This window comes from Talpa europaea (assembly GCF_964194135.1).
Source record: "Talpa europaea genome assembly, chromosome: 9".
Lineage (NCBI taxonomy): Eukaryota > Metazoa > Chordata > Mammalia > Eulipotyphla > Talpidae > Talpa > Talpa europaea.
This window is the reverse complement of record NC_140076.1, coordinates 652,239-677,636: the sequence shown is the minus strand read 5'-3', so window position 1 is coordinate 677,636 and position 25,398 is coordinate 652,239. Positions and strand designations below refer to the sequence as shown.

The 25,398-nt window shown below is 73.1% G+C and overlaps 1 protein-coding gene across 1 annotated transcript; it reads right to left on the bottom strand.

Annotated features, from left to right (window-relative positions):
- Positions 1 to 996: 996 nt before the first annotated feature.
- On the bottom strand, positions 997 to 16,750 carry PLCH2 (phospholipase C eta 2; the record flags this gene model as incomplete). Its single annotated transcript, XM_084243699.1, has 21 exons — positions 997 to 2,219; positions 3,515 to 3,812; positions 5,156 to 5,235; positions 5,353 to 5,499; positions 5,704 to 5,788; positions 5,890 to 6,014; positions 6,440 to 6,547; positions 6,618 to 6,800; positions 6,884 to 6,981; positions 7,248 to 7,321; positions 7,628 to 7,714; positions 8,632 to 8,790; positions 9,698 to 9,805; positions 10,102 to 10,273; positions 11,886 to 12,006; positions 12,128 to 12,331; positions 12,432 to 12,525; positions 13,586 to 13,756; positions 14,477 to 14,605; positions 14,830 to 15,074; positions 16,624 to 16,750. The coding sequence occupies 21 exons, from the start codon at positions 16,748 to 16,750 to the stop codon at positions 997 to 999; spliced, it is 4,038 nt and encodes a 1,345-aa protein (XP_084099825.1).
- Positions 16,751 to 25,398: the final 8,648 nt, after the last annotated feature.

Below are 25,398 nucleotides of genomic sequence, written 5' to 3'. Positions count from 1 at the left end.
TGGCCAGACCTGCCTGCTGCTGGGCGCGTGACCCGTGCCTGCGCTGCCCCCGCTGGGCCCCGACAGACCGGCCCTGCCCCCGGCCTGCAGCCCCGGGTGCTCAGTCCCCAGGTGCCTCTGTGTGGTCTCGGCCCTTCCTTGGCCGGGGGTTGTGCGCCCCTGCCCCTGGGGTGGGCAGAGCTGGCCTGCGGCCCCAGCACAGAGACGGCCAGCCCAGGACCTCCGGAGGCGCCCCCACGCCTGACCGCCCGGGCGGGCCAGTTCTTGGATGAGGGCGCTGCGCTCCCAGGCCCGGCCCAGGCGGCCCTTCCTGCTGAAGCGCTGACGGAGGTGGCCCTGGAGGGGGCTCCTGGGGCCGGCACCCCCCGACCGAAACACCTCTCCAGTGGGGCTCAACTCAGCCGCTGCAGCCCCTGGGCTGGGCTGGCCCTGCCTGCGTCCAGGAGCGCCGTGGCCTTGGGCCTCAGCCCCAGCAGATGCGTGGGCCAAGTGAGGGAGGTCAGCACCCGCCCCCGTGGCCTTGGGACCCACCGACACTAACTTGGGGCTACCTGCCTGCGGCCCGCCTTCCCGGGGGGCCCGCCCCGAGGCCTGCAGCAGCCCCGCATCCTGCTTCTCCGGGGAGGGCTTGGCCGGGCCGTCTGGGGGCCGGGCGGCCCGTCCAGAGGAGGCTTCTGGGGGGTCAGGGACATGGCGCCGTTGGCCCCCTCAGCACTGGCCACAGAGGGGCGGGCGGGTTGCCCCACACGGAGAAGCGTGAACGAGTTTTATTGGAGCTTCACGGAGCAGAAGGCCCCGCGCGGGGCGGGCTGGGTGGCGGGCGGGGAGGGGCGGCGGCCGGGGTGCCCAGCTCAGCGCACGCCGCGCGGCTCCGGGTGGGTGGGGTCTTGGGGCCCCCTCGTGGCCCAGCTTTGTCCAGAACCCGCAGCCTCTCTGGGGGCGCTGGCCTGGGGGCTCCCGGGACGGCGGGACCGGGGAGCGGCGGCCTCGCGCACGTCAGAGTCGGAGCAGGAGGCCCGCGGCCGCGGCCCCCTCGGAGGCTGGCGTGTCCCCGCAGCCCCCCTGGCCCACGGAGCACGCGCCCTCGGGGGTGCCCCGCTCCTCCCGCGGGGGCCCCTGCAGACGCTGGTGCCGCTCCTGGGCCCGGCGGGCGCGGCTGGCGATGGCGCGCGTGCGGCTCTGGCTGCGGGAGGAGGCGCGCCGCAGGAACCCGCCCGCGCCCCCCTCCCCGGCGGGGCCCAGGCTGGTGGGCGACGTGATGTCCCCCTCCTGCTGGAAGCCCGTGAGCCAGCGCAGCTGCTCTGTCAGGGCGTCCCGCCCGGCCCCCCGGCCCCCCGGCCCCTCCCCGTGGGGGGCGCCCAGGCGGCGGCCCAGACGCAGGCCCAGGCTCTCCGCTTGAGGGGCGAAGTCCTCCGCGGTCAGGTCCCCCAGGCTCTTGGACTTGGCCGCCGCCGGGCAGTTCCGGAGGCCTGCCAGGGGGAGGTGGCCCCACGGCGGCCTGGGGTTCAGCCTCGGCTCGCCGGGGCCCGCAGGCGGCTGGCCCGCGGCCCGCAGGTTGGGGTTGGATTTGCTCTTGGCCACAGCGGGCGGGTCCAGGCGGGGGGCCGAGGCCGAGCAGGGCCGCAGGGGCAGGCGTCCAGCAGGGGCCCCCGTCAGGCCCTCGCGGCCCAAGCCTGGCAGGGAGAGGTCGATGACCGTGTCGCTGGAGGACATGCTGGAGGAGGAGGACACGCTGTCCCGGTGGCTGCTGGGCTCCAGCCGCTGCCAGAGCCGGTCCCAGCCCGTGGCGTCTGAGTGCAGGGCCACGCAGGGCCCGGCTGGGGGCCACCGGCCCCCAAGGGGCTCCATGGGCACCTGCCCCTCGCTCTTGGCCCTTCTGACCTCAGGTGGGTGGCCCAAGGCCCGGGCGTGGCCTCTGCTGTCCGGCTGGCTGCCCGAGGCGCCCTCCAGTGCCCCACCAGGGTCCCCACCATCGTGTGCCCCCTGCCTGCCGCCAGGGGCCTGCGGGGGAACCCCAGGGCTCCCGGACCCAAGCCGGAGGGGCACGGAAGCCCCCAGAGCCTCCCTCGGGGGGCTTGTCGCTTTGGCATCAGGTCCTGGGGGCCCACGGGGGGCAGCCACCAGCGCGGGGGGCCCTGCTCCCAGGGCGGGCTCCTCGGCGATGGTCTCCAGGCCACACAGGGAGGAGACGGGCCTCTGCGCGGAGAAGGGGCGGGTGCCTGTGGGCGAGAGGGCGTGTCGGGGCGTTCCTGGGCCTGTGCCCACAGCACCCGCGACCAGGCCCCCACGCGCCCACCTGACGCAGGCACTCGGGGCGCCCCCGCCCTCAGGCGCTTTGCCCTGGGCCTGCGGGGGCCGGCCCGTTACCTGGCACTCCGCGCTCTCAGTTCCTAACTACGCACGCGGCGTGGGGTGCACAGGACAGAAAGAACACGGGGTCAGGTGTGGGGGCTGGGCCAACAGACCGAGGGGGGCAGGCGAGGGCCGCCGAGCTTCCAGCCCTCCCCCCGGGGCGGGGGTCCCGCTGACTCAGGCCCGCTTGCCCCGGATGAGCCAGGGAGCGCCCCCTGGGCAGGCCGTGAAGGACTCCCCAGGGCAGGGGCGTGGGGGCCTAGAAACAGGCCCCCATGGACTTGAGGCGCCCTTGGGTGAGCCCCCCGCCTCCCACCTTCCCCGGGATGGCAGTGCGGACCAGGGCCCCGGGGCGGGGTGGAGGCTGGAGCGGCCCTCGCTCGGGGCAGCGGAGCAGGGGGTCCACGGGAAGGAGGCCCCGCGGGCACAGGGGCCGTGTCCGGAGGCCACATGGGGGCGCAGCTCAGCAAGCACTGGGGCTCCGGGGCCACGCTTCCCCGGGCCCACCCAGGGGGGCTCCAGGACGACCTCGCCTCCCCAGCCCCCTGCCGGCAAGGTGCCCAGGCCTCCCCCAGCGGGTGGCAGCGGGGGCTGGAGCAAGACACGGAGCCGCGGAGAAGCAGGCGGGCGCGCGCAGAAGCCGGCGGCCGGGCCATGCCGAGGGCAGGGGTGCCACGGGGCGCGGGCGGCTCTGGCTTACCCGAGGGGAACATGGGGGATTTACTCCTCATCTCCTCCAGCTTTTGAACGAACAGGGCGTTCATCTCCCTCTGCAGCGCCCCCGGCTGCCTGTGGGCGCCCTCGGGCCAGCGAGGGGCCCCCTCGGGGCTGCCTGGGCTGCTGGAGTCCGAGGACACGGAGCCGCTGCCGCCCGGGCCCTGCCGCCGAGCCCTGGGGCCCGTCGGGGCCCCCCAGCTTTTCCCCACAGTGGCTCGGGGGGCCCCCGGCGAGTGGGCCCGGGCCCGGGGCTGCTGGCTGACGGCCCCTTGCCCGCCTGCCTGCCCCGGGCCGGGCGGCCACTCCCTCCGCAGGCCCTCGGCGTCCTCGCCGGCACAGGAGCCCACCACGCACTTCATGCAGGCGGCGGCCACGCCGGCGGGCCCGGGGCCTTCGGGCGCACGCGGGGGCCGCACCTGCACGGGGCTCCGCTCCGCGGCCTTACCTCGGGGGCTGCCGCTGCGGGGCTCCTCCGGGGCCAGGGCCTCCGGAGCGGGGCTGGGGCTGCCCGGGGCCGTGCCGGGCGCCTCCCCCGCGGAGCCCACGTCCTGCGAGCCCAGGACCAGCTCCGGAAAGGCCTTGCGGCCTGGCTTGTGGCTCTTGGCGGGGGCGCTGGCCGTGCGCCGCAGGAGCCGCTGGCTAACGGAGGGCCGGGGCGGGGGCCGCCCAGCAGCATGACTGTCCAGGGAGCCGGGCTTTGGGCCGCGGAGGAGCAGGCCCTTTAGGCCCAGCGCCTGCTTGACCTGCAAGAGAAGGACGCCACGTAGCGGGCGGCGGACGCGGGGCGGGGCCTGGCTGTGCCCCCGACGCCAGCTCCGTGTCGCTTCCCCGAGGCTGAGCGGGGAGGGGTGTCCAGGACGCCTCCGGGCAGTGGCTCCTCTGCCCTGGTGAGGCCTGGGAACCCACCCGCCTGCACCGGGGTGCTGTGGGCACGGGGAGGGTCTGCAGGTCTCAGGCGGGCCCAGCGAGGGCAGGCGGAGGATGCCCGGGCCCCGGACCCGCCACACCGCAGCCCCAAGCCCCAAGGCCGACTCGGGTAGGCCATGCTGGCAGGAGAGAGACAGCGGGACCCGGTCAGAGCAGGCGCCACTGCCGCACCCCACCCAGGCACGCAGCCGAGGAAGCTGCTGGCTGTGCGCTCCATGGCCCTGCCAGAGCCCACCTCTGCAGGCTGCCTCTTCCAGGAAGCCTTCCCAGACCTGCCAGGCAGCCTCTTCCAGCCTGGCCCTGCTCTGCTCATGGAGCCCTGACCACAGCCCAGACAGCAGCTGCCCGGGGCAGGGACTCTGGACCGCCCATGCCCGGGGCGGGCCTCCTGACTGCCAGGCCTCGCCTCACCCACGGCAGGCAGCTGGGTCACACCCAAGAGGCCAGAGGGTCCCCACATGCAGGGACCCCAACAACAGCCCAGCTCCCCACCCTCACCGGGACGCTCTGGGCAGCGGTGAGAGTGGCTGGCACTTGAATCAGCTTCCCGATTCAAGACCCCAAGGGCAGAGCGGTTTGGTCAAATGAGACTCATTTAGAAGAAGGTCCGGGATTCGGCCTCCAGCCCAGGCCCCGGGTGTGGTGGCCGCAGGCGGGGGGGCCTGGGGAGAGCTGGCAGAGCGCCCAGCGGGGACACGGGGCTCGCCGAGTCTGGGACCTGCTTCATAAATGGGCGACGCCCGCGATGGCCCGGGACCCAGACGCGCACCCGTCCCGCGAGCGGCAGCTCCCGGCCGGGCTCGGCGCTGGGGCGGCGCATGCAGCGGGCCGCCCCGGCCGGGTACCTCGCGCTCCTAACGGGTCTGCGCTTGTAAAGGCTTTGGACATAGAGAAGCCACTGCAAGACCAAAGAGACAGAGACGGCCGTGAGACGCCACAGCGGCGCCGAGACAGGCGGACGCAGGACAAACGAGGACGGAGACGGAGCAGGAGGCGCCGCGGCCGACGAGGCTGAGACCCCGGCGGGGAGCAGAGCCGGGCGGCGCGGCGCAGGAGCCTGGAGGGCGGGCGGTGGGCGCGGCCCAGGCGGTCAGGGCGGCAGACGCACCAGGCGCCCCGGCACCCGGCGGGGAGAGCGGCCGGCCGCGCAGACGCTCACCTTACCGCTGACGTCGCTGACGGCCACGTGGACGAAGACGGACGCCTCTTCCACGCCCTCCAGGTACACGTGCCGGTAGCCTGCAAGCCAGGGGCTCAGCCGCCGGCCCTCGACCCCCGGGCCCACCCTGCTCTGGGCGCTCGCGGGCAGTGCTGACCCCGGGGGGAGGGGCGGGGAGGGCCCGCCCGGCTGCCCACCTGGCAGCAGGCTGCTGAAGGCCAGCGTTCTCTGGCCGATGAAGTCCCGCCCGATGGGGTCGTGGTCCCAGACCAGGAAGCGCACCAGCGCGATCTCGGGCATGTGCACGGTGAACACCAGCGTCTCCTCCCACATGGGGTTGAAGCCTGGGGGCCAGCAGGAGGGGGTCAGCCTGAGGCGGCGTGGGCCCCGCCCAGTCAGGGTGAGCAGCGCCGGGGACCGGGCAGCTCTCCTGGCTTCGCCAGGGGCAGCTAGGAGCACCCTGGCCGCGGGGAGGGGTCACCTGGCCCCTTCCTTCCCGGCCGCCCAGCACTGGGCCAGGAGCGGGGTGGCCGGGGGACAGCCCTCACCGTTGTCGTCCACCACGCGGGTCTGCTCCTTGCTGCAGTCCACGGGGAGCCCGATGACCTCCACCTCCACGAAGGGGTCAATGATCTGGTGGGGGGGCAGTCAGGGCCGGTGGGCACTGGGCCCCACCCCCGTGGCATGCCCCTGCCGCCAATCCGCCTCCAGCTCCGAGCCCGGGTCGCGCCTACCTCCCCTCGGTCCCCCAGCACTGAGGCCCGGGGCTTGGGGAGCTGCTGCCCGCTGATGATACGCAGCACCAGCTGCTTCTTGAGCTGCCCGGGCAGGGGGTCCTCGGAGTTGGGGTTGAAGATTCCTGGGGACAGTGAGCGAGGCTGAGGGGCCTGGACCGCACTGCCGGTGCCTCAGGCCAGGAAGAGGGCAGGGGGCCTGATGCCTGGCCACGTGACCACTGGTGACGCCCGTCCCTGTCCCTGGGTGGGCCAAGCCGCCTCCCCCAGGGGCTGGAGCCTGGCACGGGGCACGGTCAGCAGCCCCGGAGCCCAGCGGGAGGCAACCAGGGGCTGCCCGGGGCGGGTGCAGGTCACGCCAAGGCCGGCCCGAGGTGTGGGCGGAGGGTTCCGAGACGGGCGTTCTCAGCCCCTCCCAGCTTGTGGGAGAGCGAGGTCTGAGAAGAGGCTCCTCTACGGCCAGGACAGGGCAGGCGCCCATCAGCCCCGGGACTCGGCGGGCTGGGGTCTGCCGCGCCCGCTGCCCGCCCCGGCTCGGGCCCAGCCTCACCCCGGCACATGCAGTCCGGCTTGAGCACGTAGCCGCAGCCGCCGTTGGCGCTGAACTTGGCCCGGTTCAGCTGCAGCACGCGCCCCTCCGACTGGTAGTTCAGGGCCACTGCGGGGAGGGCGCGGTCAGGGCGCGCGTCAGGCGGGGCCCGCAGCCCGCGCCCCCGAGCCGGACGCACCCATCTGGCAGCCGGCGTTCCAGAAGGGCTGCGGGTCGTAGTTGCTGGAGTCGACGCGGTAGGAGGAGGGGTAGATGCGGGACAGCTGGCGCTGGTTGAAGCGCAGGTACTGCTCCGGCTTCTGCTGCAGGACCTGCTGGGCCTGAGTCTCGCTGAAGGACGACACCTGCCAGCTGGAGGCCGCTGGGGACGGGTGGGCCCGTCAGACACGCCCGCCGCACCCTCCCCGGCCCCTGCCCCGCCCCCCGCGCCCGGACGGCCCTCACCCTCCGAGTCCACGTCGTGGGCGCCCACGGACTTGGTGTACTTGACCAGGTCAGAGAGGGCCCGTGCCAGCTGCACCGTCTTCCTCTGCCTGGCCGCCCTGCAGAGGGCGGGGTCAGGGCCGGGCCGGCGCCCCGGGGACTCAGGGACGCGCACCCTTGTCAGCAGGCACCTGCCGCCCCGTCTGGGTCAAGGAGCGCCGCGCACGCCAGGCCCCGGGCCCACGGGAGGGGCAGGGCCGGCCGCCACAGGGCCCAGGCAGCCTCGGTCCGAGAGCGAGACCCCAGGGCCGCCAGCCCCGAGCCACCCCTGCCCCGACCGGCCTTCCACCCCACGTCTCCCAGGGCGTGGCGGGCGGGCACTGACCCCCGGCTCTGGGCGTCCGGGCCCTCGTCCCCCTCCTCCACGCTGGCCGCCTTCTTCAGCTTGCTGCTTTTTTTCTGTGCAGGGGGAGATGAGAGTCGGGACCTGGAGCCACAGGCCCGGCCCAGCTGCAGAGGCGGGCGGGGGTGTCCTGGGGGCCACACCGCCTGCCAGGGCCTGCGTGTCCTCTGCCCTTGGCCCCGGGGACCTGAGCTGGGGCACCGTCCAGCGTGGGCCCAGGCGGGGCAGGTGCCCTCACACAGCCCCAGCGGGACGACGGGCGGCACCTCCTCGGGGAGGCTGGCTGGGACCTGGGGAGGGAGGAGGCCCCACCTCTGGCTGGCGCGGGGGGCCTTGGGGCGCCCAGCCCAGGAGCCACGGACCTTGCGCTTGGAGAAGCCGCCCACGCGCCGCCAGCCGTCGCGCTTGCCGGCCCCCTGCTCCCGCCCGCACTCGGGGTCCTCCTCGGCCTGGCGGAGGGTGAAACAGAGCGGTGAGCCCAGCCCCGGGCTAGGGCCGCCGGGTGGGCCCTGCAGCTCTCCCAGCGGCCCAGGAGGCCTTCCTGGAAGCGGCGGGGCTGAGCGACCTGGGGGAAGGTGGGGAGAGCAGGGGAGCAGGGGCTTCTGGGCAGAGTCTCCTGCTGTGGCTGGCACTGCGAAGTTGTCGCGTCCCCAGCCCTGAGCCCCCCGCCCCGTGGACACAGCGGCCATCGCCTGCCTGGACATCCCTGGCCGGGCCTGCTAACGTGGCCTTGCTGTCCTGCACATCCTGCCCTGTGCGTGTGGGCTCCTGTGCCCGACGCCCAGCTGCCCGGTCTCCCGCCCCCGCGCACACTGCAGTGCCCCCATCGCCCCTGCCCTTCGCTCATGCCAAGCTCTGCTCAGGACCACGGAGCCCATCCCACGACTGCCTGGGGACCACAGGGGCCTGTAGGCTGCAGGAGGACCAGCGGGGAGGCCGCTGCCTCGCACAGCCCCTCCCCAGGAACCTTCCTTGGGCGCCCGACCCCAGGGGTCACCCCTACATGCAGCCACTGAGGGCCTGGTGCTGCCCAGCCTGGGAGAGGGGCACTTCCTGGCCACCCTGCCATCTCTGCCCTCCCCAGCAGCAAGGTCCATGCAGGGGACACAGCCCCTCCCGCCCAGCCCACTCGCCTGTGGGCCAGCGTCTGCAGGTCAACAGGCAGCTCCTGGCCCACCGTCTTCCCTGCAGGACGCCACCCCCAGCCCTGGGGGGCCAGATGCCCGGCCACTGGCCACCCCATGATGCCTGTAGGGTGCGTGCAGGTGTGTGCAGGCACGGGGTGTGCGGGTACACGCAGGTGTGCGGGGGCACGGGGGCAGGTGTGCGCACGCTGCGCTCTGCCCTCGCCTGGCCGGGCGCTCACCTTCTTGCACTCCGCCCTGGGCCTGAGCCTGCCCGCCCGGGAGAGCGAGGACATGGCGAAGTCACTGGGGTCCTCGCAGTCCCGGATCTTGGACTCCTTGATGAGCGAGTCCAGCCTCTTCTTGGCGATGTTCTCCACGCGCTTCTGGTTGGCAGAGGCCTGCGGGAGTCGGGCGGCCATCACTGGCCTCCCGCCCTGGTGCTGGGCTCACCTCTGGGCCTCCCCTCACCTGGCGTGCACCCCACCCCAGGCTGCCCGCCCACGCTGTCCGGTGCACAGCACCTGCGCCGCAGCGCCCCGAGCCTGCAGACACCGCGGGGCCGACGCCATGGGCCAGGGGCGCAGCCGAGCAGACCCGTGGGCTCTGAGGCACGCAGCCATTCGGGTCTGGGGCAGGTGACTGCGGCCCTAGGGCTGCCCAGACCACCATGAACCCCTTGAGGGCAGGGCCCGGCCCTGGGCAGGGCAGCAGGTCCAGTGGGCGCCAGACAGCCAGCCACGGGCGGCGTCCCTGGCCAGACAGAAGTGGGGGAAGCGCCCCCTGCCTCGGGGCTTCCAGGAAACAACCAGCAGCTACCCTGGGATGTTCCCGCACCATGATGGCCCCCCAGATGCCCCCCGCTGCAGCCCGGAGCCCCAGAGGAGAGGAGTTGTGGGGTCCAGAGTCCCCCAGCCACCAATGAAGCCTTCCTGGGCTCAACCTCCCACCAGCCCCAACTGCCTTCCACCTGGGGCAGCCGCCAGACACGCCACTACTTGGGGGGCCAGCGCCAGGTTTGGGGTGCCAGGAGGGTGACTGGCAGCCCAGGGCAGAGCTGGGTGGACCAGACAGAGGCCAGGAAGTGGGAGTTCCGGGTCAGAGCTCAGGCAGGCCCAGTGCAAGGGGATCGGTGAGGCCCCGAGCAAGCACCTCCCCAGGGCCCCCTCACTGAGGGGGCTGGAGGGCTGACGAGCTGAGCAGTCAGCACCCCGAGAGCTGGCTCAGAAGTGGGAGCTGACAGAGGGCAGCAGGGGCACAGCCTGCCCCGGGGGACGCGGGTGCGTGGGGGGCGGGGGCCCCACTCACGTCCCCATGGAGGAGCTTGCAGTCCTCGTCAATCTCATCCGCGCTGTCCTCGTCGGACACCTCCCCGGCCTCCGCGTCCTCGCTGATGTTGGCCGGCAGCTTCTTACCCTGTGGGGGGGACGGATGTGGGGAGCCCACAGGAGGGGGGGCAGCTACCCACAGGAGTGGCAGCGGCGGGGTGGGCTAGCCCGATGCTTCCACCAGCAGCACCTGGGAGGGTAACGCCTGGGGGTCCACGCGGGACCCCAGATTGAGTGATCACTCTGCAGAGACTGAGGCCAGGTCAGGGCCTCCCCTGACCCCCCAAATCTCCTCCAGCTTGTTTGGAGCAGCCCTGCCACACTGGAGTGCAGGTCAGAGGCCCGGCGAGGGTGCTGGCCTTGGACGGGCAGGCAGAGGCTCACCTTCACCAGGATCTTGCCCTTGAGCATGTGCGGAGAGGGCAGCGTGGCGGCGTCCTCGCCACTCACTGAGGACAGGTCCAGCTTGTCCCCGAGGATGTCCGTCAGGTACTGGGCCATCTTCTTCTGCTGGACAACACTGCAGTGGTTCTCGATGGACAGGATCACAGGGTACCTGGCCCCGAGGTGGGAGAACAGGGTGAGGCCCCACCCTACAGGCGCCCGTGTCACCCGACCACAGAGAGGGGAGTCTTCACCAGAAGGCCGGGAGAGAGGACGGCCACTCACTCCGGGAGGGCCCACCAGGCACTGAGCGGGCGGGAGCAGAGCTGGGTCAAAGATGCATAAAGAAGGCACAGTGTGCCCAGTAAGAAAAAACCAAGGCTATCAGTAACTCTGGGGAAACGAAAGGAAACGTTTGAGAAAGCCGTGTTTTAAAAATGATGCAGGCGGGCCTCCCTGGGGGCGCAGGGGTTAGTCTCAGCATTGTGAAGCTGTCCGCAGCCGCTGCAGCACGAGTTCAATCCCCGGCAGGCCAGGGAGCTGCCCCCAGGACGCAGCAGACCCCTCCTGTCCCCCCGCTGCTCCCCTCAGCAGTGGGTTTCAGTGGATCCCCCTGTTCTGCTCCCCACTCTGTCTCTGGTGAGTCCTCTCACCCTCCCACCTCTGGCCTGTCCCCCAGCTCTCGTGTGCATCAATAAATAAATCTTAAAAAATAAAAATGACGCAGGTTAGTGTGGAGTGGTGTAAGAAAAAGAATCGCACTGACCTAGATGTCAGAGACATTGTCCTGTGGGTGGCCCTGGGGCCCTGACACTGGCCCCGTTAAGAAGAGACGTGAGCCTGGCACACGCCATCTGGCAGGACATTGTTGTTGCACGCACGATGTATCAGGGGGTGCAACATCCAGCTTTGCATCAGAAGCTCTTCAGTTGTTTGATTTTTTTTTAACTACGTGCACAAAGGCAAATGCCGCCCTTTCAGAAAATGTAGGTGACCGAGACCCACCAGGCGTGAGACTGGCAAGTCCCGTGGCGTGACGAGGGCAAACGGGGCTGGGAGGAGCCGCTCCTCTCCCGTTTCTCGGGCCCGAAGCCCTGGCCCAGGAGGAGAGCCCCGCGCCCGCAGAGACTGCCCCGGCGTGGGGGTGGGAGCCCCGTCCCGAGACCCAGCAGACCTCGGGCTCCTGCGCAGCCCCGGGAGGCCTGCGTGTCGGCCCCTCCCCCCAGGGCCCCGCGTCGAAAATCCCAGGGGCCAGGCTGTCCCGCAAAGACCCCTCTTGGTCACCCGTCCTGGCCCCCTGAGACAGCCCGGGCCCGCTGCCCAGGAGAGGGCCGCCTCTGCCTCGTGAATCGTCTTGCCTCTCCCTCCCTCATTCAGTCAACTCCTTTCCCGCCCGCAGGCCCGGCCCTCGCTCGGCCAAGACTCGAAGGAAACTGTCCCAGCGCGGGGACGCCGCGAGGCGGGCTTCTATTTCCGGAAACCAAATTGGATTTTGTTCAACTGCAGCCACAGCTGAGTGACACTCAATTAAGTCTGGACGCAGAGTAGCTTCTTGGGGGTAATTAGTGCAGGAGCCGCTGCTGTCGGGGGCGCCCTGGACGGCCCACCAGGCCGCCCGCCTGCTGCTGCTGCGCGGCACCCCAGTCCCCCGCTGGGAGCTGCAGTCCCCGCGCGCTGCTCCTCAGCCCCGGCCAGAGACCCCCAGAGCGGCCCACTCCACGACCACCCTCCAGAGAGACCCGGGGACTCTGCCCCTCCCCGCCCACCGCTGGGCCGGCCCTCACTCGTTTTTGACGAAGGCGTATTTGTTGATGGTCTCGACGACGTCTCTGAAGAGGATCTTGGAGGTCAGGGTGTAGCCGTGGTGGACGATGGGCTCCCCATCGGGCCCGTCCCAGCAGTCCACTGCGGCAGGAGGCCGCGGTCAGCCCGGGGCCCGGACATGGACGCCGGAGCCGCAGCCGCAGCCGCAGCCGGGCCTCCCCCGCCCCCAGGGGCCAGCGGCCCCGCGCCCGCCCGCGCTCACCCTCCACGCAGCGGCAGCCGGCCTGCAGGACCCGGGCGTACATGTCGGCCCGCGACTGGGACATGAGCTGGTCGCCCGCGAGGTAGGTGTTGTGGGAGGAGGTGATGAAGTAGTGGCTGAGCGGCCGCGTCATGTCCTGGTGCACCCCGTGGTGCTCGGGGTTGAAGATGTCGCCCGCGGGGCTGCGCATGTAGTTGGTGAAGCCTGGGGGGCGGGGGCGCTCAGAGGGCCGCGGGCGCAGGGCAGCGGCACAGGCCGCCCCGCCCGCCTCAGGCGCCCCTGCGGCCGAGGGCGCCCCACTCACCGTCGATGCCCAGCACCCCCTTACTCTTGTTGTCTGGGCAGGGCTCAAACTGCTGGATGATGTCCCGGCAGCCCTCCAGAGTCACGCCCGCCACCTGGGCAGAGCGAGGGCGTGAGCGGGCCGCCCGCCCGGCAGATCCCCGGCCCGGCGCTGCCCGCGCCTGCCTCCCTCGCCGCATCGGGCGGCCGCAGCGCCGGCCCCCGGGTCCCTGGCCACCCTGGAGTCAGCCTCGGCCTCGGGACCAGTGGAAGGGGCGGCCCTGGCGCAGGCCCTTTAGCAGGGCGGCGTCCTGCCATGAGCCGTGGCCAGGGCCGCCCGGCGAGCACACGGTCTGTGGGAGGGCGCCAGAGGCCAGGCCCACATAGAGCCCCCGGGTCCCTCACAGGGGAGCTGTGCCCAGCAGCCGAGTCCCGGGATCCTGTGCTGGAGGCGGAGGGAGCACCCGCGGGGTGGCCCAGGCCCACCTGGGGGCTGCCAGGAAGCCCCAGGAATGAGAGGTGCAGACAGTGGTGGGCAGGGGCAGCTGCAAGCCTTGGTGGGCAGAGTGTGGGGCCAGGCCAGGGATCCACCCACCTGCCGGGGGCAGTTTCGACCCCAGATGACAGGGAGAGTTCTGCCGGTCCTGTCCCCCACACCCCAGCCCCGGCAGCCGGCACGGAGCCGGCACGGAGGCCCCTCACCCTCAGGGACCCGGCTCTCCTCGCAGCCACTGGCTTCCAAGCTCACGCCCACGAGAGCAGGGGCCGCCGGGGCCCGGCTGAGGGTCTGAGCCCTCCCCCTCCAGCAGGGCAGGGCCCAGGGAGCCCTCGCCTCTGGGGCAGGCAGGAAGGTGCCACCGGCCCTGGGGGGCATCTGGATGCGCCCCAGACATGTGGGTGGAGGCAGCTGGGCCTGGGGCACGAGCCTGTCCCACCCGGGGGGGGGGGGCTGAGCGCGCCCAGGCCGGTGCCGAGGTCAAGCTCAGGCTCCCCTCTGGAGGCCCCAGGTCAGGGCTGAGCTGCCAAGGCCGAGGAGGAGAAACGGGGGCCTTCCCACCCGCCGGGTGGCCCGGGGCCAGCGGGTTCCCTGGGGAGGCGGCTCAGGGCACCCGCCGTGTCACCCCGTCCCCTCAGGGCTGGGCCCTGAGCCGGCCAGTCCCCGCTGCGACGCCCCACCTTCTGCTCGGCCTCCAGGAAGCGCTGGAGGTCGGCGGCCTCCAGGTGGTCCTTGTGGTTGCTGTAGGTCAGCAGGAGCAGGTACAGGTCGCGGCGAGTGGACATCACCTTGTAGAAGGTGCAGAACTCCTCGAAGCCCAGCGCCCCCTGGTGGTCATCCGTGTCCGCCTCCTGCAAGGCGCGGCCTCTGGGTGCCCCCGCAGCCCGCTGGCCACCCCGCCGTCCACCCGCCCCGACAGCAGCCCCCGCACCACAGCCCTGGTCAGGCTGCGCCCAGAGGCGAGTGCAGTGACCCCTCGCCGCCCCAGCCCCTAGAGCCCCCCGGCCCCAGGCCCTTCTCAGCCGGCCGGCCTGAGCCCAGGTGGGCACCCACGCTGACCCTGCCCGTCCACCAGGATGAGAAGTGCAGGCCCCGGGGTGTGGGTGCGCCCCAGAGTCGGAGGGGCTCTGGTTGGCGCCATCACCTTCAGGCACCGGCTCGCTCTGCGCCCACAGGCGCCCGGAGGCCCCTCAGGCGGGCCAGGCCGGAACAGGGACGGCAGCAAGGGCGCGGTTGCGGCCTGGCTGCGGCATGTCCACTGCAGACCTGCTCTGGCCCCAGAGCCCCTCTCCAGGCTGAGCCAGACGAGGCCCCGGGCAGGCCGCCCGCCACAGCCCACCTGCTGCCCCACACCCAGTGTGGGTGGCCCAGTGTGGGTGGCCGCCCGCTCAGCCTGCGCAGGTGCCCCGAGCGTCCCCACGTGCCGCGCACAGGACAGGAGCTGCTCCTCGCGCAGACCCGGCCTGCGGCGCCCCGCCCACAGCGCCCAGCCGCGGCCGCATCTCCAGCGTCTGCCTCACCTGCCAGGGCCTCACCTGAGCACCCTCACCTGGCACCCTCCCACCCCTCACCTTGAACATCTGCTTCACCCTCTGCCGTGGCAGGTTCACGTTCAGCTTGTGCAGCAGCTGCAGGACCTCGCCCATGCTCAGGCTGCCGTCCCCATTCTTGTCGGCCTCGTCAAACGTCTGCTTCAGCCACTTTGGGGCCGAGTTAGGGGCCAACGCGGTCAGCAGGGCCCGCCCGGCCGCCCCAGGCAGGAGCCAGACCCAGCACGAGGGCCCGCCCGGCCGCTCCACAGAGCCCCCCCCCCCCCGCCCCCGGTGCACCCGGGGCAGCTCTGTGAGGCGTGTTCAGGCTCTGGCCCCCGGGCGGCTCTGGCCCCCCACGGCTCTGGCCCCGAGGCTGCCCACAGCCAAGGATATTGGTCCCTGGTGCGCTGGCGCCGGGCCAGGCTGTCCTCGTCGCTGATGCCGGCCATGAGGTAGCGCAGGCCCGTGACCCAGGTGCGCGCCTCGTCGCCACTGGTGGAGACCAGGTCCAGCGACTCGCGGTGGCCGCCATGGTAGATGCTGAAGCAGCAGTTGGGGTCGAAGCTGCCCTCGGGGTAGCGCTGGAAGATCTCCGACTGCAGGCCCTCGCTCACCTCCTGGATGGCGTCGATGGAGACTGGGGGGCAGTGGTCAGCACTCGAGTCACAAGGGGTTCACACGACAGCTCGGTCCAGCCTGCGGGGCTCCTCCCACCCCAGGCTGGGGGCTGGGGCCACACTTTGGGGGCCTCGGCGGAGCAGAAGGAGCCCTGAGTCCGCCGCTGCCCACTGCCCTGCCAGAGACCTGCCTCCCTCCTTGCACTGTGCTCGTCAGCCCACCCGGCGCCCAGCTGGGGCTGCAGGACAAGCCGCTCCCCTCGTTCCAAGGCCAGAGTGGCCGCCGCCCCATCAGGCCCCCCTGTGCCCCAGCCCAGGCTCATCAAGGCTGTTGGTGGACGCCGCCCCCGAGGCTGCACAGCGTCTGTCCAAAGCTGTGTCCCCTGCAGCGGTGAGAGCAACGGGCACCATAGGGCCTGCGTCCTGCAGCCCCAGGCCCCTGGGACCTGGGGACCACCCTGACCCCCTACCCCGCACCCACGTGCCACTGCAGCACCTGCTCACCCCACCCACTCTGCGTCCTCCCGGCACCGCCGGGCCCTGCAGCCAGGGGCCGCCCCATCGGCACAGTGCAGGGGCCACTGCCCGCACTACCTCTGCCCCAGGAGCCCCCACTCGTCCCTGCCCCGAGCACACAGAGCCCATGGCCCGGGGGTGCCCAGGGAGCATGGTGGGGGGCTCTGGGCCTCCTGCTCTGCCCTCCAGGGAGCTCCTCCGAGGTGAGGGCCTGCCCAAAGTACCCAACTGGGTGCTCTGGGCCCGGCCTGCAGGCCTCTGGCCCCCGCCCTGCCAAGGGCTCTCATGGCCCCGTCCACTGCTCAGCCCGCTGTCCTGTTTCTCCCTCATTCAACATGGCGAGGTTGTCCCGTCCTGCGGTGGCGTGGTCCACCTAGCACTCGAGTGGTGAGTCCCCACCGTGTGCAGGGAACAGCGCCCAGCACAGAGCAGGCGCTCCCGGCTGAGCACAGGGGCTCCGCCTGCAGGGGCCCCGCCTCCCCGAGTCCAGGCCCAGCCTGCGGCAGGAGGCCTCCCGGGGCCCGCGCTCTCCCGGGCCCTGGCGGCAGCGGCACCCGTGGCAACTGGCAGGCGGAGGCCCGGCCTGGGCCCCAGGTCTCCCTGCACGAGCCCCACCCGGGCCGGGAACGCTGTCTCCCCGCCCTCGAGGACTCACACCCCTCCCTGACCCCGGGGCCCACAGCCTGGGCCCCGCTGAGTGGGCCACCCCCCCCAGCCAGGCCCAGCCTCCCTGCAGCGCCCCCCATCCAGCTGCTCCCCCCGCTGCCGGGCTGACATTTGGCACCAAGGTGCTCATTTGAGTGCCCTGCGGGCCTGTTTGCAGGAGGCATCGTCTCCCCAGTCGGGCGGGAGCACCTGGCCCAGGGCTGGGCGCTGAGGAGGCTGGGTCTCCCCTGAACCCCCAGCGGCCCGGGGCCTGACCCCGCCCGGGTCTAGGGGTCGCTGTGAGCTCTGAGCCAGGCCTGGAGGCATCTGGCCTTGCTGGCCCCTGAGCCCCGGGGCGGGTGCGGGCCGGGAGCCCCCCCAGGGCGGCCGCGGGTGTCCCCCACTCACTTTTGGCCTTGTCGTTCTTGCGGGAGGGCCGCCAGCGGATGCAGGAGCGGTGCTCGTCCAGGAAGTAGAAGCGGGCCAGGCCCCGGAAGCCGCCGCGCAGCTTCAGCATCTGCGTCCCCGCCTGCATGGCGCGCAGGCAGCCTTCCACTGGGCAGGCGGCGGGCGGGCAGACAGACACAGGCGGCGGTGAGTCCCGGAGCCCACTGCTCGGCTGGAGACCCCGGCAGGCCCCCCGCGGGCCACCAGGGTGCACCCCCACCCAGCCACTCCGCCCCAGGGGCCTTGGGGGAACCCCCTGGGCCAGCAAGGATGGCACCAGGCACATGGACCCCAAGTCCACATGCAGGCCACAGCCCTGCACCAGGATGCAGGACCAGGGAAGGTGCCCGTGGGAGCCTCAGCCCTACACCCTCCCGGCTGGAGGCTCCCAGGCCCCTCCCCTCCCTCCTCTGCGCTGCCTGCCTGCATCCAGGCCTGCTCCGGCCCAGGGCAGGTGGCGGCCAGGCCAGTGGCCCCCTGGGTCCCGGGCGGCAGGCTCCAGGGATCCAGGTCAGTCAGCCCTGGGGCCCTCTGCAGCTGCTTGCAGAAAGCCTGGGTCCCAGAGGCGCCATCTGCCATGGTGCAAAGTAATTAGTCCCATGAGACCCCCCAGAGAGACCCCCAGGCCCACCGGCAGCCAAGGGGACCAGCTGGGAAGCACTTCCAGGGAGGAGGGCCGAGAGGATGCCAGTCTGTGGCCTTGAATGGCAGGCTCTGGCAGGGGTGGGGTACAGGTAGGCTGGGCTCCCCAGACACACCTGAGTGGGGTACAGGCCAGGCTAGAGCTGGCTCAGGTCCAGGTCCAGTCTGCTGGCTGGGGTTGTGATGGGGGTGGGCGGGAGGCAGTGAGTTCCCAAGCCCCCGAGGAGACCCCAGAGGTGGAGCACCTCAGGCCACGCCAGACCGGTGGCCCCCGCAGGGTGGGGAGGTACATTGGCCGTGGAAGTGGAGGACAGGGCAGCTCAGGAGCCGGGGGCTGCCCAGCCCTAGCCCCAGTCCCTGTGCCTTCTGCCCAGCCCCGTGCACACTGCAGACCCGCCCGCCTGGCCCGCGCCGTCCCTGCAGCCCCCTCTGGACAGCTGCTACCACGGGGCTCTCTGCACTTGGGGGGCCTGCCCGCCTCCTCCCTGTCCCCCGGGGGCGGCCAGCCATAGCAGCCACGTGCACACGCAGGCACAGGGTAGCCCGCCGGGCAGCCGGCCAGCGCGAGCCAACGCCAGAGCCCCACCTGCCTCGGCTGGGCCCTGGGGCCGGGAGCACCGGGAGCCCCCGAGGCCATGGTGGCAGCGCCCGTGGGGGGTGGGGGGAAGGGGCCGCACGGTTGCTGGCCCCGGGGCCTCGTGGGAGCGCCAGCACCCCCAGCGTGGGTGACCGCGGACCCCGTACCCCCGCGCCTGGGCTGGTGCCCGCGTCCTCAGGACGGCCCCGCCTGGGTGACGGCCAGCCCCTGGGCCCCCAGGACGGCGGCAGCACTGACTCCCCTCTGCGGGATTAATCTTGTCCTAACAGGGAGGGCAGCAGGGCCGGCGGCCGCCTCCCCCGGCCAAGGCCGCAAACTCAATGCAATCGTCCAATGCAACGCACGGACACCCGCGGGCCTCCAGGCGCGCACCCCAGCCCAAGGCCTCCGGGGGCCACCACAGGCCCTGCCTTGGCCACGTCACCTGCAGGGGGAGAGGCAGGTCTTCTGGCCCGGCCTCCGCTGGGGCCGCCCTGAGGCCCCACCTGTGCACACAGGCCCTGGGGTGCAGAGCTGCCGGCAGGGGCTGCGGCGCCGCAGGGGACAGCGCACAGGAGGGCCGGCCCACTCACAGATGGTGGGGACTATTTCCACGTCTGGGAGCGGCAGCTCACCCCCCCCCCACAAGTCTGGGCGCCGCCTCCCCAACTATTTTTATTTCACCAGGGAGTGTGAGTCGACTGCCGGCCCCTCCGCAGGCCGGACCCCGGACGGCTGTGCCTGCGGGTCCCGCTGGTGGGGGGCATTTGGCCACAGGCCCCGGCTGGCCTGGGGGTCCAGGGGCGCCCGGGAGGCTGCAGGACGTGCCCTCCCTGCAGCGGGGCCTGCGACGGCCATCGATTGCAGGACACTGCGAGTTCTGTGGGCCGGGCCCTGGCCTGACTCCACCCAACTCAGAGGAGAAGGGGGCCAGACTGGCCCTGGGCCCCAGAAAGCCGGGGATAGTGAGCTGGGAGGCAGCCCTGGTGGCCGCCACGCTGGGCCCAGTCACCTGCCCTGGGCCTCCTGCTCTGGGCAGCACCTGCCTGTGGCCTTGATGGCCCGAGCTCTGGTTAGGAGTGATCTCCAGGGAGACCGTGGACACCCAGCAGCGCAGAGGGGGCAGGAACGTCCTCAGTGGCCGAGCCCTGCAGCTGCCCGGGGCTCCTTAGCACGGTGGCCTCTCTGAGGTCGGGGTGAGCAGTGCCCCGGCCCTTCCACAGAAGCCCCTTCCTGGGCCGTGGAGCCCAGGCTGCCCCGGCCTGCAGGCACCGCAGGGCTGGGGCCTGGCACAGGCGGGCCCAGCATCTGGCCTCCACTGCCCACCCTCAGCCTTCTGCCTGGCAGGCCTCGCCTCGGCTCCGCGGGGCCCTCCCTGCGTGGCCCCCTCCTCCCCAACCCCCCCCCGCCAGCCCCCTGCCTCGCTTCAGAGCCCCGGTGCTCCCTGGCAGGGTCTGGCCTGTGCAGCGGCCCCGGAGCCCAGGGAGCAGCTTGGGGGGGCAGGCGGGTGACCCACGGCAGCAGCGCAGGGGGGCACGTTCCTGAAAAGTCACCAGATGGCGGAGAGGAAGCCCCCGCAGGGTGAGCAGTCCGGCAGCCTCGGGGGTCCCGGGCGTGGGGAGGCGGGCAGCAGCTGGCGGGCTGGACACTTGTGGGCGGCGCGGGCACAGAGCCAGGGAAGATGGCGCCCCTGCCCCCGGGGCCTCGGGCACTGAGAGCGCCTCGGCAGCACAGGCTCCAAGGTTGCCTCGTCAGTCTCCAGCGCCTCGTGGGGGCTCCTCATGGAGCCGGGTGAGGCTCCCCTGAGGCTCCCCAAATTCCCCTCCACACTGACCCCCGCAGCCGGAGGGAGCTGTGGAGATGCAGCCCCTGGGCTGGGGCCCGGCAGTCCGCCAGCTCCTGGAGGGTGCGCGTGCCCCCGAGCATGTGTGGGTCCCCGGTTCTGAGCAGGCTGAGGGGCCCTGTCCCTGCGCCGGGCTCCCAAGCGACTTCTGCCGGCGGACCCCACAGCCCGCCCGAGCCCCACCGCACACCGCCGGGGCCCAGGCCAAGCAGGGAGTCGGGGCCCCTCTCTCCCGCCTCCTCCAGCCCCGAGGCCCGGGCGTGGACACCCTGCCCTGCTGTGCCCAGCTGCCGGGGGCAGCTGCCGCTCCCACAGCTCCCCGGGAGCCAGAGGAGGCTCCCGCCGGGGGCGGGGGAGGGGGCCGACGCCCCACTGCCGAGCCCACGCCCCGGCCCTCCCCGCGCAGGCAGGAAGTCCGGCCAGCCGGTGGGCCCGCGCTGCCAAGCTGAGAAACAGGCCTCTGATTACTCATCTCCTCGGCGCCCCCCGCCTCTCAGAGCGCGGAGCCCCAGGCTCGCACCCCCGCTGCACGCCTGCCCGGGATGGGGCTGCTTCCCGCGGGGCCGGCCACCAGCTTCCAGGGGCAGGCGGCACGACCCCGCACCTGCTCGTTCGCCGTGGGGTGGAGGGGCCCCCGGGCCCGGCTGCTCCGTCCTCTGCCGCGCTCCAGACCTCCCTCTCCGGGCAGGCCACCGGCCAGCGAGCCCCGGAGAGCCGGGCCGCAGCGGCTCCCCCCTCCAGAGGCTGGGGTGCAGGCCAGGCTGCCACTTGCTGCCTGCAGATATGGGGGGCCCGGCCCTGGCCCTGGCCTGGGGGCCCCAGAGCCACAGCTGTCCCCACGGGGGCCGGAGCGTCCTGCTCGGGCGCGGCTGCCTGAGTCCGGGTCCGTCCGGGGCTGTTTGTTCCAGGCTCCCTGCCGGCCCCCGGGCAGCCGGTCTGGCCAAGGCCTCTCGGGGGCCACTACCCATGGGAGTCCCGCCCCCCCGGGGGGCTGTGGTCGGGGGGCAGGTGCAGCACGCGGCCCCCCGGCAGCCCGCAGCCTGTCCTGTCCTGCCACCCCGCCACAGCAGCGGGGGAGGGGCCGGGGGCAGGCTCTCCTGGAAGGCCACCAGGCCGGGCCCCTGCTCGAAGGAGACCCCCTGCGGCCCCTCGAGGGCCATCAGCGGTCACAGGCTGCAGCCTACTGGAGGCCACGGCTCACCAGAGGCAGCACCGAGGACCTGCCCCCGTCCACCCGCCAGTGACCCCCACGGCTGCACCTGCTCCCCAAGGCGCTCCCAGCCCTCCTGCATCCACACCCATCAGGACGGAAAAATCAGGTCCGGAGCAGCCAGGACTCCGACGAGCGGCCAGTGCCCGGGGCATGCTGTGCCCGGGGTCCCGTCCCTGGCCAGGAGCTCCGGTCCCGCCAGGTCCCTCTGCCCGCAGCTGCACCCCTTCCTCCTCGGCCACTTCCCACCCCGGCCAGGAGCAAGCGTGGGGCCCACAGACACCCTGGCCAGACGCCCTGCCCATCCCCGCAGGACCAGCTCCGACACCCAGCCGCTCCCGTCGTCACGCTGCTTGGAGCCCGACGGGGCCGGACGGCCTGCCGCCCGCCACTGCGCCATCTGCCCAGGGCAGGCCTGGCCCCGGGGCAGGACAGGTCTGAGCAAGGACCCTCATCCTGGCGCCGGGTCTGGTGGGGGCCAGCGCGGCCCCAAGGCCAGGTCCCCGGGGCAGGCGGCCTCTGCCCTGTCCATGGTGCTGACTGAAGCTCAGGGTCACCCCCTGCCGGTGCCTGGGCAGTGCAGAGGGGTGAGTGGGGCCGGGCCAGGCAGCCGCCAGAGTTCCATGGGTCAGGACCCACCAGTCCTGGCACCCCCAGATCCGGTGTCCGCTGGGGGCAGGCTGGAGGTCGGGGGGGCTGTCCACTCAGCGAGCACCGCCTCCTGACCACTGAGACTGTCACCCTTGGCAGGAGATGTCGGCACGGAGGGGGCCGGGGGCTGTCCCAGAGACGGGGGTGGGGGGGTGGGGGGGTGGGGGGGTGCGGGGCGAGCACAGCCTGCGGGGCGAGTGGCCGCGCGGGGTCGCGCCTGGTCGGAGCTGCGGGCAGCGGCCGGGGCGCTCCCAGCCGCCTTCCCCAGCCCCCCGCCCCTTACCTTGGTCCCGGCTGAGCGCGCCCGGGTCCCCGCGTCCCTCCATGGCCCGTGGGCACCACCCCGCGGCCCGCACGGCGGGAGGGGCCCGGCCGGAGCGACGAGGCTGCGCGCCCTGCGCCCGTGCGCCCCCCGCGCGGCGCCCATGCCGGCTCCTCGCTGCCCGCTGCCCGCCCCGCCCGCGGCCCCGCCCGCGGCCCGCCCGCCTTAACTCTTGCCTGCTCGGAGGCGGGGCGCGGGGCGCGGGGTTCCGGGGGGCGCCGGCTCCTGGGGGCCAGCAGGGGGCGGCGCCGAGCCCCAGCCGGCCGCCCCGACCACCTGTCCCCCGCCCCCCTCCCCGCCGCCTGGCCCCGGGCCAGCCCCTCCGACCAGGAAGGCTGCGGTCCGCTGGAGCCGAGTGCCCGGCTGGATCCAGCGCCCGTCGCCCCAGGAGGCTGAGCTCCCCGTGAGTGCTGGGGCGCGCCCTCAGGGCCACGGGGGTTGGGCGCAGGGGAGCCCTGGCAAGTCCCACCTACACACCCTTCCCGCCGCCCCTCGCTGAGGGTCCTGGCAGAGCCGTGGGGTCTGGCGGGCTGTGGGCACAGGACAGGCCCTGCCCAGCACACGTGGGTCCTGCGCAGGACACGGGAACCCCCTCCCCCGCGGTGTCGGCCTCTCCCTGGGATGTGTGCCCCGTGAGCCCTGCAGCTGGCTCCTGAGCCAAGCACCTCCCGGTCACCGAGTTCCCCCCGCCCCCGAGGGTGCTGTGCTGAAAACGGCAGCTCAGCCTGAAACCCCGCTTGGCGGGGGGACCCAGAGGCTGACCTGGAGGGGTCTGTGGGCTTGGGTTCAGGCAGCAGCCCCAGCAGGAGCACGGCGCCCCTGGGACCGCTGGGCAGCCACCAGCTGGGGGGCCGGGGGCGGGCATGGGGGCTGCCACAGCTTGGATCCCGCAGGACCAAGCCCCAGGGCCATGTCCTTTGAGGGGCAGCCGACCTCCCGTGGCCCCCACGCTCCGGCCCGGCCACCCCCTGGACCCGCCCTGCTGAGCCTCGCAGGGACCTGTGTCCACACTCGTCACAGCCTTGCCGCGGCGGGACGGGCGCTGCCGGGGGAGGGGGGGCCCAGCGGGAGGGCAAGGCGGCGTCCGCCAGGCCAAGAGCAACCAGCCAAGCCGCGGCACCCGCACAGGGCAGAGGCCGGGGGGCAGGGGGGCGTCCAGCATCCCACCTGGGCTGGCAGGTCCCCTCTAGGGAAGGCCAGTGTCAGAGGGGACACTGAGGCAGGGAGCGGGAGATGAGAGGCCAGACCTGCGAGACCAGCGCCTCCCCCCGCCCGCGGCAGGGCCGCCCCGCCGCCCCCAGGTCCCGTGAGTGCTCGTGGGCACCGCCCGCCTGCGCCGGGCACAGCGCACGTCCGACGTCCTCCTGCAGCGGGAGGAACGGCTGAGGAAGAGCCGCCGCCGCCACACGGGTGATTTGCTTAAGATTCTGACCCCCCAAATGTCCTTTCCGAAAACAATCAAGTAAATGGTTCTCTGGGCGCCCGGACGGACCCGCCTCTGAGAGCTCGGCCCGCGGTGGCCGGAGGAGCCGGACCCCGCCTGAGCCCTTCCCTCTGGGGCTCTGGCACCCCCGCCCCGGCCCTGGGGGAGAGGGGGAGGCCGGGGCTCACCCTGCTCTATCCCCACCCCTGGGGCTCGCCGCCCCCTGGCCGCGGGTTCCCTGTGTGTGCCCGAAGGAGAACCAGCACTTCTAGGGCCCGAGCCCTACTCCGGGCCTGGGGAGCAGATCTAAGCGGCAGTGAGGGGCGGGGGGCCAGCCTGCAGCAGAGGTCCAAGTGGGGGGTCCTTCGGGGGCCGCCCGGGCTTTGCTGCTCTCGGGTCACGGCCTGACCAGGCCTGGGCAGCAGTGGCCACCCGGCCCGACCACAGCCGGGCGCAGGAGGCTATGAGAGGGAGCAGACAGATGGGCCCCTCGGAAACCGCCGCAGGGCCCCTCGGCTCCCACCCCGGCCTTCCGCCCTCTCGCTCCTCCGGGAAACACGCCCGGAACCCGCCAGCCTGACCAGCTCGAGGCACAGCCGCCCGGAGGAGGTCCTGGCTCTGGCCCCCGGGCCCCTCAGGCAGGGGGGCAGGGCCTCTTGTGCGGGTCACGCTGCGGAAGCAGAACAAGGACAAGGACCCGGCCGGGCCCGCGGCCCCACAGGCCGGCCTCCCCGAAGCACCCCGGCCCTTGCGCGGGCGGCGCTGCAGAGACCAGCCGGCGGCCAGCGCTCCCCGCGAGGCTGAGTGGGCGTCCACACCGGGTCCCGGCCTCCCATCTGCGCTGCGTCCGGCGACGCTCAGGCTGCAGTTCAGAAACTAAGGTGCGCTGGACCCCGCGTGGGCAACTGGGCCATGCCCGCCTCCCCACAGCCCCGCGCGGGACACCGCCATGGAGGCCGGGCGGGAGGAGGGGCCTGGCCACGGCCGCCGGCCTGACCAAAGTTGACCAAGTGGCCGGAGGAGGGTGGCAAAGGGACAGCCCGGTGCAGCCCGCGCAGGCGGGGGTGGGAGGCGGGACCCGGGCAGGTGGGCCTGAGCGCGCAGGGTCTGAGCCGGCCGGAGCCGGGTGGGTGGAGGAGGAGGGCAGGGGCAGAGCCCTGGTGGGGAGGGGCCGCTCCCAGCCAGGTGCGCCCACCTGCCCCCGCGTCACCGTGCAGCCCACAGACAGGCCAGGCCCACCTCTGGGTCCCCCGGCCTGGTGGGACCCGCAGAGCTCGGAAGGGGCCGCCCACCAGTGCCGGCAGGACAGAGGACAACAGCCAGGCGGGGCTGAGGGTCCGTGGGTGCGAGGGCCGCTGGGGCGCAGCCCCCCAGCAGCCACCTTCCCCGGGCAGTGTAGGGGGCAGGGAGCAGGGAGAGGACGCACGGCCGGGCCTGGAGACCGAGTACTGGTAGCCGCCCCGCACGGCCTGGCCCCCAGGGCCCAGGGTCTGTCCCCAGGCTGCCCAGTGGCACCCAGCCAGCGAGACCTCCCTCCTACACCCCCGGGCTGCCCCACGGCCCGGGCCCAGCCGGGAGTGGTGGCCCCACGGGGCAGGGCCCACGCAGCAGGCGCGCTGCCCCCCACACCAGGCTGACCTAGATTCTGTGCCCGCGAGCGGCGGCCAGGCAGAGCCACAGCCGGCTGGCGCCAAGACAGGCGGCCGGGTTCCAGGGCACACGCACCCGCAGCCAGCAGCCGCCCACCCCGGCCACCCCGATGTCCCCGCTGGCCGGTCGGGCTGGGGGCCCTGCAGGCGTCCTCCACAGCTCACTCCCACACCACGTGCTCGAGCGCCCCGCGCCCCTCCCTGCCGGGGCTGAGGCCACTCGGCCACACGCATCCACAAAAACACAAAAACCCTTGAACACACGCGTGTGCACGGCCGGCGAGCAGCACCTGCAGTGCGGGTCAGGGTCAGGGCCAGGCTGGCTGAGGGCAGGGGCCGCTCAGGCCTGCGGCTGCTTGGGGCCAGGGAGCGGAGCGTCACCCGGCACCCTGGGCAGGCCGGTCACAGGAGGGTCCCGC